General features: G+C 37.4%; 1 protein-coding gene across 1 annotated transcript in view; it reads left to right on the top strand.

The window, feature by feature from the left end:
- polr2m (RNA polymerase II subunit M) overlaps positions 1-10532 on the top strand; it is a 51359-nt gene extending 40827 nt beyond the window's left edge. Inside the window, exon 4 of the mRNA XM_037692821.1 lies at positions 10404-10532. Within this exon, the coding sequence (XP_037548749.1) occupies positions 10404-10532 (129 nt within the window). The remainder of the gene's footprint in view (positions 1-10403) is intronic.
- The last annotated feature ends 436 nt before the right edge of the window (positions 10533-10968 follow it).

The raw sequence follows: 10968 nt of genomic DNA, 5'->3' as shown, positions 1-10968 counted from the left end.
TAAAATTTTTTTAACACCTGTTTTGTCAGATTTGCAGGAGGGTCAGAGCTGTTGTTGTGTGAGAAGCGTGAAACAACCCAGATGGATCACCTGGGAGGAAGCTGGAGAACCCAGAGGAAACCCACACATGCACGAGGAGAACATAGAAACTCCACACAGAACAACTTGCACAGCTGAGACTCAAGCTGAAGACCTTTTTGCTGTGAGGTAACTAACAAAACAGACCAAACTTTCATTTTAAAGCCATGATTCAGAGTAAATTTGGGCCCCCTCTCAGTCTTCTGAAATTGAAGCGGGGTATTACAATAATTAGCAGAGTCACACTTCCTCTGTGTGTGTGGTGTAATTCTAGCCCAGGTGTTCTGTTCAGCTGGTTTGGTCATGCATGCATGCTGCAAATCAGTCCCTAATGGGCCTTTGGGAGTAAGCAAACTTCCAGATTGTCCTTCACTGAGCAAACTATGTTCTTTAGCCACAAATCAAACCTTATAGACAGACTGAAAACATGTCTGAACTACCGAGATTGTTCTTGAATAAACAGGTTTATGAGGTTATTCCAAAAGGCTCCAAATTAGACTTCACTGTCATGAGATGTTTCTGTCATGGTGCAACAACTACAGTTTATTCAAACACAAAAAAGTCCAGATATTTTAAAGTGAGATTCTGTAAAGAGAGTTATGAAAAGTTAATATCTTACCTGCCGTAGATAACTCTTTAACCTTAGTTTGGAGAAACAGAGTTTAATTCTGACTGGACAAGCTAACAGCTAATCTGAGTCAACACCAATGTTTCATGGCTGCCTTTAAAAAAACACAAATCTTAAAAAGGTTATGGTGGTTCATGTAAACGCTATAAAAAATTACACAGCCATCAAATTCACTTTTATTCTGGCAAAATTAATGTAGTAGTCATACTTCTTTTTTTTACGTTACAAACTGTGTAATGTCAAAACAACAAATAGGATAAAGGTTTACAAAATAGCATTTTGTATGAACTCCTAGAAAGTTTTTGAGATTGGAGTTTGATCACCTTTGGTCTCACCCCATGGACTAGCTCATCAATCTGATCAGAATTAAACTCCATTTCTCCAAACTAAGGTGATGTCAGCGACAGTTGGGGTAATAATCGTTTCTAACTTTTCATGGAGCCCTACTTGAAAAGATCTGAACTGTTGCTTTAACTAAACGTGCAGAAGAACTGAAACTTGTAAATGCATACGTCAGACATAAAATTTGTGCACAATTTGATCAACTTGGCGCCAAAGTTCTTTAAAAGTTTTGCACAGTTAGACAACCACCACTCCAACTGGTCTTTTGTGATGAGGGTTAGTTGCTCTTCTCAGCTGCATGAGGCACACTTGCTCACTAAACAAGCATCTCTCAGGGGTGGTGAGCCTGCCACTGCACTCAGCTCTGCACAGCATCATCTTCCTGACGAAGGGCAGCCCAACACGTACGGTGGCCGTCCTCTGTCTCCCAGGACAGCTCCAGCAGCTGCCTCATCAGTGCTGATTGCTGGAGACGTTCTCCTCCCAGCCGGACATTCACCTGATGTGAAGCAGACCTGCATCCTGCACGTTTACTGAGGCGTGGACACAAGACAGGTCGAGTTTAAGACAGAGCTGAACAGAAGTTTTGCAGCAGCTGATAAATGCAGTCACCACTCATCATAAACCTGCAGCAGCCTGCCAGACACCAACAACTGCAGCTCTTTTCCTGTGTTTGTTCTCTCCACTCCTTTTGTTTACACACCACGCAAACTTACTGTAGTGTTATATATGCTGAACTTATTTCATCACAAAGAGAATAAAATCATCTTTATTTATAACCCCTGCAGTGACACGAGAATAGGTTTAAGCTTTTCTCCATCTGTTTGCAATCCCAGCGTAACGCTATCATCACCTGTTTCTATGGTCCCGCTCACATCTGGTTTGAGTTGCAACAGAAAAAAGAGAAGAAGAAGAAAAAAAAATCACACAAGGTGAATTTTTTCTTTTCCTTTCTCCTTCACTTCGACGTTTGGCTCAAATTTCTAAAATAGACTACAACAACAAATTAAGATCTAAGACATGAGACGCGAAGGAAAAACAGCAGTTGGCTTTAAATTTTAAAACTCCCGAGGGTCTGAGGATATCACATGCAAGGGTTTAAATGCTCTGTAAGGTTTATAGCTGCATAAAGGCAGTTTATAAAGATAACTGAGGATTCAGTTCTCCAAGTTGGCAAAGAAAGAGTCCCGTTTGAACGCAGTGATTTGTAATTCAGCCACAATTCTTGCTAATAAATGTCAGTTTTGAAGGCAAAACTGAACTGCAAATAGTAGTCCCAATAAATTTATCTAGGGGAGTAAAACACATCCTAATTTACAACGTGGACATGGAAGAATGACCTAATGCATTGTTAAATTGACAGCACTGTGCAATTTAGGAGCTTCAGTCATTTATAATTAATTTATTAATCAGTAAGTATTTGTAAGTTTCCATTGTACCCTTTTAATTTTTTTTTTTTTTTTTGCATTAGGTAATTAAAGAAAGCTTTTTCTTATGCTTTGATCCCTCAAACATATGCACTCATATCCAGAGCTACAACATAATGCTTGACGAACGCTCCTCTGAGGTTCAAAAACATTTGAGGATACACCACAGGGCAGCGCATTATAAGAATTATTTTGCCTGAGGAAATATGTTTCCTTGTCTCTTAACAGCCAGGAATCTGTGTATCCGCTCCGTCTCTCTCATGAACACCGGCTGTGCAGCTGGTGCTTGCTGGAAACTGAAGTTAGCCTGTAGCCATGTGGGATTTTTAACTCAATTCTCATATGTGCATTCAAGGAAGTTGTAATGTCATGCAATCGGGGCTGTGCTATCATTGTGTGGATCCTACAGAGTGATGTCAGAGGAAAAAGGAAGCTTGCTGACTCCCAAAGCAAAGGAGCAAAATGTTTAAGGCAAGTTGTCAGAGACCCAGACTGGTCTTTTCAGTGCTTTTTCTATTAAACAGATTTTAATTGTATATTTACTTTATATGAACTGATATGTGGTTATGAGCAGTGATTTATCTGGAAAGAGTATAGTCATTGTGGGATCAAATGCCACATCTTTATTATACTGTATCTTCTGTGAGATGAGTTTGCATTGATAAAACACAGTGTTGTAAATGGATAAAACTGTTAGAAATGATTAATTCATCTGATACATTAAGGTGCGCTTTTAATCACCGGTGAGGAAAAATCTAAGCCACCAATCTATAATGTGAGAAATCATTTTGTGTCTTGCTGTACAATAAAATAGATGAAGTGCCACTGCATCACCGTTCAACGCAATGGAAAAATCTTTTTTATTTTTTCCATATCTTTCTCAAGAATCACCTAACATGCATGTTCTGTGGGAGGAAACCACACACACACACGTGTTGGGGAAACATGCCAAACTTTACACTTCTGTGTTGCCTTAGCTGTGATTCAAACCTGCAACCCTCCTGCTGCACCAACAGCCACGGTGCTGCAGATCAACACTGCCTTTTCATGAAGCACAAAGAGTTGGAGCTGCCTGTTGTCTCTTCTACATATGTGCTTTTAACAGTTCTGTTCATGAGATTGCAACAAAAGCACGACACAATGCAACCCAAGTGTGAACACTGAGAAAAGCACTTTTATTATTTTTCTGTACCGTATTTTTCGGACTACAAGGAGCACTTAAAATCCTGTAATTTTCTCAAAAATCGACAGTGAGCCTTATAATCAGGTGCGCCTTATGTGTTAATTCTGGTTGTGCTTACTGACCTCGAACTGATTTTATGTGGTCCTTGTGAATGAGTTGAATAAAGTTTGACTTATCTGACTGTTTTGTTTCACTTAATGCGCCTTACGTATGAAAACAGACCCGTTCATTGATGTTGCACCTTCCGGTGCACCTTATAGTCTGAAAAATGCAGTACAATTGTTTTTGTTATGAGCAAAACAACATTTTGTGTTCTGATTTATCAAGTATTAGAATCCATCTTTCATTTTTCTACAAGTTTATGAAATGCACGCATGTTTATGCATGTTTGAAGGCAACGGGCCTTTAAGATGATAAAACTGTTAAACTCTCACTAATAAGCAATGTACATATTTTATCTACACAACTGGTCTTTAACTGTGTTTTTAATGCTCTTGCATAATAGTTAGGTTTTTGTTGTATTCTGTGACCATTTTATGAATATTTTTTGTATTATATTTCATGTTTATACCCACTTTTTTATTATTATCTTTATCTCATGCGTTAAGTTCACCCAGTTTTATCAAATGTTTTTTCTTATTGTGGTATTTTGCACTTACTGGACAAGAGATGTGAAAATTAAATTCAGTGTGTTTTGTTAAAACATTAGTGTGAAAAAGTTTTAAGTCATTCCTTCATTTCCATCACTTTCAAACATTCAGACTTTCTTGTAATTTTTTTACGTTTAATCCATTTAATTCTGATCTATGAATTATTTAGATATTAAACAGCTTCTAAACTCAAAGATGGGCCTGTTTTGTATGAGACATTACAAACAACCAAGCAAACAATTAAAAAGCATAAAATAATTTTTTAGGCAGTAGCCATCACTGAGAAGTGTCTTTGTTTCCATTTATTCAGCTGAATTTATTTAAAATACTAATGATTACATATAACATTTAGTGCCAACATGTGATTCTCAGAGAAATATTATATGAAAAGTACAACAGATAAAGGATGAGGCGTCTCTCAGATGCTGTTTCAGATCTTTACTGGATGTTTTCTGTTTCTCAAAGACACGACTTTCAGATTTTGTTGCTCTGTTTAGTGTTTTTATGCCTGACACTTCCTTTTTGTCTACCACACATTAATTTATTTTATTTTTAAGAGCACACTGCAGAATAGTAATAATGATTATAATAGAATAATAATTAGGGTTGGCTTGTTATGCTGCTATAGGCTTAAACTACTGGAGGACAAATTTACCTAATTTCCTTAAATGAATTGTTAAAATTGAATTGTTTTCATTTGATACTATTTCTATCTTAATGTAATTCTTGACCTGCCATTGTGTATCTGTTCTTACCAAACCCAGCCGTTAGAAGCAGATGGTCCACTTGTCCTGAGTCTGGTTCTGCTAAAGGTTTCTTCCTCATGAGGGAGTTTTTTCTTGCCACTGTCGCCTTCATGCTCGCTCAAGATGAGACTTCTGTGATGGAGTTAAACTCAAAGCTGCTCCTCAGATAAATAATGTTAAATTATTATTTTTATACCCTGAGATGCCTTCTGTTCTTACTTGGTGCTATTATAAATAAACTGAATTGAATTGAAAATACGAAGTGTTCTGGAATGAGTTGAAAAACAGCCGAAGTTCAGAAAAAAAAAAAAAAACTAATAAAGAACTTCAGGAATCTTAAAGAACTCTAAATCAAATTGATTTTAAATGGTTTAAAGAAATTCTGACTTTGTGGAAGCAAAATATAAGAAAATTAGGAATGGTTTAAAACTTCAGTAAAAGTATTGTGAGTATAGAATTACAAATAATCTTGAACCTGAATCTTGAAACATCTGTATTGTTTTTTTGGGCTCTGCAAAAGTGCAAATCGAATGAGCGAGACATTACTGATTGTTTGTTTGTGATATTAAAAATAAATTCAGTTAAGGTGAGTAAATGTGTTTTTGTGTGTTTACGGAGGAACTTTATCACACTTTCAAAGTTTTCACCCTTTTATCGCTGACAGGAGGTTCACTTGTGTTACGCTGGCTGCACGTTTTGGCTCGTTCCAGCGAGGCCGAGTTTCCAGCAGAACCATGTTCAGCTTGGCTGCGTGTCAGACACTCTGGATAATTTGATTTCATGCAAATTTGTCTTTAAAATGCAATAAAGGTAACAAATAAATAAATAAAGTTTTGGCAGAAAACTCATGCTAGTTTACTGGTAACATGTGGAGAGGTTGCAATGAACATTTGAAATGTTCTTACCTAAATCTTATTTCATTAAAGTCCTGGCTGTTGTTGTTGTTGGTTTAAGTTATGATTAAATACATTGTTTACAAGTTTACTAAGAAGATTTGATGGCTCTCAGCTTGTTCTTTCACTTTCTTGACAAAAAAATGAAGCGAACAAAACGTAAAAAAAAAAAAAAAACGTGTTATCTTTCCGTTGAACAAGTTCATATACTCCATGAGCTTTTTGCCTTAAAAAAAACATACAACAATTTCTAATCACTTGAGCAGAACTTACAATAAGAGTAATTAATAAAATTGTATTTGTGCTACCTTGCACCAAAAGTTGCCTCTTGGAACAGCCGTTTAACTTCTAAACTGTTTTTGTTTAACTGACTTTAAAGCCTCCCAACTATTATTATGAATAGAAACAAACTGTTCCATGAGGCACAATAAAATAAAATCTGCTGGAGGTTTCTTGCTGCAGCCTGTTGCAACATCCCACCGAGTCGCTGTAAACATGTAGAGGTTTCCATAGGAGCTCTGTGTGTGTATACTTTGACTTGTTGAGGTATTTGCAAGTTTTAAATGAAAGATTTATCTCTTTTTTACTTCGAGTACATTGACACAGCATCCACCCCCCACCCCCAGTATATTTAATCACTGCCATAAACAGATGGTTGTGCACATTTTCTCCAAAACAATGGAGCTCAGAAACAATTTATGAAATGAACTGATTGCCTGAATCCAAAACTACTGACTCATTGTTTGTATAGACAAAAAAAAAAGACAGTTTTAAATTCAATTAAACTCAGTTCAGTTTATTTATGTAGCACCAGGTTACAACAGAACTCATCTCAGGGCACTGAACAGAAACAGTCATATATAAAAAATAATAATTTAACACCATTTGTCTGAAGAGCAGACTGCTTTGAGTTTAACTCTCATCTTGAGCAAGCATGAAGGCGACAGTGGGAAGGAAAAACTCCCTCACGAGGAAGAAACCTTTAGCAGAACCAGGCTCAGGACAAGAGGACCATCTGCTTCGACCGCCTGGGTTTGAGAGGAACAGATACACAATGGCAGGTCAAGAATCACATGTTAAGATAGAAATAGTATCAAATGAAAACTATTCAATTTTAACAAAACATTTAAGGACATTAAGTCAATTTGTCCTCTAGTAGTGTAAGCCTATAGCAGCATAACAAACCAAATGGAGTTATCAAACAGGAAAGTCTTAATCCCAGTCTTAAAACTGGACAATGTTTCAGCCTCACGGACAGAATCTGGAAGTTGGTTCCACAATAGAGGAGCCTGATAACTGAAAGATCTTCCTCCCCTTCTGCTTTTGGAAACTCTACGAACCGCAAGTAAGCCTGCAGTCTGAAAATATGAAATATTAAGATCTCAATTATAAGATGGAGCTAGGTTGTTGAGAGCTTTGTAGGTTAGAAGTAAGATTTTGAATTATGTTCTGGATTTGACAGGGAGCCTGTGGAGGGAAGCTAAAACTGGAGAAATATGATCTCTACTACTAACTCCAGTTAAGACTCTGGCAGCAGCATTTTGGATCAACTGAAGACGTTTTAAAGAAGTATTTGGACACCCAGATAACAAACCATTGCAATAGTTCAGAAGTGACAAACAAATGAACCAGTTTTTCTGCATCATTTTTAGATAAGATGTTTCTAAGTTTAGTGATATTACGCAGGTGGAAGAAGGAGGTTCTAGTAACGTTTTAATGTGGGGGATAAAAAACATGTCCTGATCAAAAATAACACCAAGATTTTTAACATTAGAGCTGGAGGACAGATTAATGCATCTAAGGAGGGAGAAAGACTCAAAAATTCATTCCTAAGGTGCTCAGGTCCAAAAACCAAAACCTCAGTCTTGTCTGTGTTCAAAAGGAGAAAATTTAGGGTCATCCTGGTTTTTATGTCTTCAAGATATGCTTGTAGTCTAAGTAACTGATTGGATTCATTGGGTTTCATGGACAAATATAACGGTGTGTCATCAGCATAACAATGCAATGTTTTGCTTTTCATGTCGTTCCCCCGCCAGCCCAAAATGATTTGGAACATGTAAATATAGTAAAAGCAAAGGTCAATTATCCCAAACTACAACAATGATTAATTAATATTCGTAATTTTAAAAAAAAGAGGCTAATTAAAATGCACAAAGTTGTTTGTTTGAAAAAAAATCTAAAGAGCTGTTTAAATAGTTAATTAACAAAAATAATGTGAGAATGATGTGAACCTTTCATCTGTTTGTCTTTATACAATATTCTCAATATTTTGTTCAGTTTTATTGACAAGTCTTATAATGACCACACAATTTACTTTTTTTCTAAAGTAATATACAGTATATATTTCTATTTGTATTTGCAGCTAAATTTATTTCAGGGTTATTGCTTTAAGTTTGTAAATACCTACAAAACTCTCTCCTCTATTGTTCACTCTTTAACTTCATTTATGACATAAAAGCTGAGCAGCTTACATCAAACTTTGTTCTTTGAACTAATCAGTTAAAAAGATGGAAACTGTTTTAACATCATCGATACTAGTGAACGTTGTGTTTATCTGACGTCAGACCAGACACAGAATCGAGGTTATTACTTCACAAACACAGTAACACTACTTTCTACTTAAATCCTGAAGATTTAACGTGTATAAAAAAAATAAGATGTCTTTGGAAGCAAATTGTTACATTTACCATCAAATTCATGATCAAATACGCTTCCAGATCAACCAAACCTTGACAGTTGGATATTTCTAGGACATCCTTTGTGTCGAATGTGGCTCTTCTCAACACTTCTGTCCTTAGTGACCTGAAAAAAGCACAAATCAAAGTTGACACGGACACGTCGAGCTGAGATTTTATGACGACATTCACAGCCACGATGTCACCATCTCATATAAGTCCTAATTAAATAAATGTATAAATTTATTAGTCCCAGAATGAATTTGGCACATCATGGATAAGCCATAGATCACAGAGCAATTATTTTCTTCAGAAAGTTATATCTCAGTGGTGAATTCAGAGAAACTGCAGCAAAACGTAACCTTTGATTGAACAGAGGGAGGGATTAGCATGCAAATGGCTGCCATTGATCATCCTTCTGAGCATAGGGTAATGTCCGGTGAATGATACTTATCAAGCTCCATAAGTGCTCTTCCCAATAAATACACAGCGCAGGTCATTTGTTCTGGGATTCAAGAGCTGATGGATATGGGATTACCACTTAACCTTGGAGTAATTCCAAGACATTACTTAAATCATCTAATACATTATCTATCCCATAACGGCTTGACCAGTCTTTAAGGACATCACTTCATAATGCAAAATTTGTTTTATGTGAAAAATTAAACCGGAGGTGTTGGTGACCTATTCATCATCTGGAAGCAGTCATAAGAGTGCAGCTTTATTTTTTTTTATAAACTGACTCTTGTGTGGCTTTAATGATGATTTTTAAACCTTTATAAACCTTTTCTCTCAGAATGACAGTGAATTTCTCTATGTTTGTCTGATGCAGCAGGTTTGAGCGATTCTTGTTAAAAGCTGGTTTTCATTTCCCAACGCTCGACCCTGACCGTGTCCACTGTTGTTAATGTTAGAAAACATCCACTCCTCAGAATCCTCAGAAGAGTGAACGTTACTGTTTTTTACGTAAACATGTAAAACCCTTTTAAAACTGTAACATCCCCTCCTGATCATATTTAGTGTTTTGATTTCTCCACATGAAACTTTTGATCCTTTACGGCAGTATCTTTAATATTACAGTAGCATGCGAGTATGCCCGTACAGCTCCTCACAAAGCCATTTCATGGGGTCTGAGCCATACAATCCCATTTTGCCTGTACATTCAATGATAATGATTCTGTCCTCTTGTGTTAGCTCACGGAACAAAAATATAAATGCAACAATTTTGTTTTTGCTTCCATTTTTTTAGAGCTAAATTCAAAGATCTCAATTTTTCTGTGTACACAACAGTTCTTTCTCTCTCAAATATTGTTCAAATTTGTGTTAATCTGTGTTAGTGAGCATTTCTCCTTTGCTGAGATAATCCAGCCACCTCTCAGGTGAGGAATATCAAGATGCAGATTAGACAGCATGATTGTTGTGCAGGTGTGCCTTAGGCTGACCACAATAAAAGGCCACTCTAAAAATGTGCCGTTTTATCACACAGCACAATGACACAGATGTTGCAGGTTTTGAGGGAACGTACAATTGGCATGCTGACTGCAGGAATTTCCATGTTCAGATAATTTGGCAGTGCATCCAAGTGGCCCCACAACCACAGAACATGTGTAGCCACACCAGCCCCCCGTGTTTGTTGTCCATAACATACGGCTGCACCGTAACTCCACCACGGGCCACTCGATTCACAACGTTGACATCAGCAAACCGTTCACTCTCATGCTGCCATACATACAGTCTGTCATCTGCCCTGTACAGTGAAAATGGGGATTCATCTGTGAAAGGAGCACCTCTCCATTGTGTCATACACCATCAAATGTGAGCATTTGCCCACTCAAGTCAGGTACAACAACAAATGGCAGTCAGGTGGAGACTCCGATGAGGATGATGAGCATTCAGATGAGCTTCCCTGAGGGTTTCTGACAGTTTGTGCAGAAAGTCTTTGGCTATACAAACCGACTGTTGCAGCAGCTGTCCAGGTGGCTGGTCTCAGACCATCTTGGAGGTGAAGATGCTGGATGTGGAGGTCCTGGGTGGTGTGGTTACACTTGGTCTGCAGTTGTGAGGCCGCTTGGATGTACTGCCAAATTCTCTGAAACACATTTGAAGACATCTTATGGTAGAGAAACGAACATTCAATTCATGAGCAACAGCTCTGGTGGACGTTCCTGCAGTCAGTCCTGCTCCCTCAGAACCTGCAGCATCTGTATCATTGTGCTGTGTGATAAAACTGCACTTTTTGCGTGGCCTTTTATTGTGGTCAGCCTAAGACACACCTGTGCAATAATCATGCGGTCTAATCAGCATCTTGACATGACTCACCTGTGAGGTGGATGGATTATCTGTGCA

This window comes from Nematolebias whitei, chromosome 2 (assembly GCF_014905685.2).
Source record: "Nematolebias whitei isolate Nwh7 chromosome 2, NemWhi1, whole genome shotgun sequence".
Classification (NCBI taxonomy): Eukaryota; Metazoa; Chordata; class Actinopteri; order Cyprinodontiformes; family Rivulidae; genus Nematolebias; species Nematolebias whitei.
This window is presented reverse-complemented; position numbering and strand designations above follow the sequence as displayed.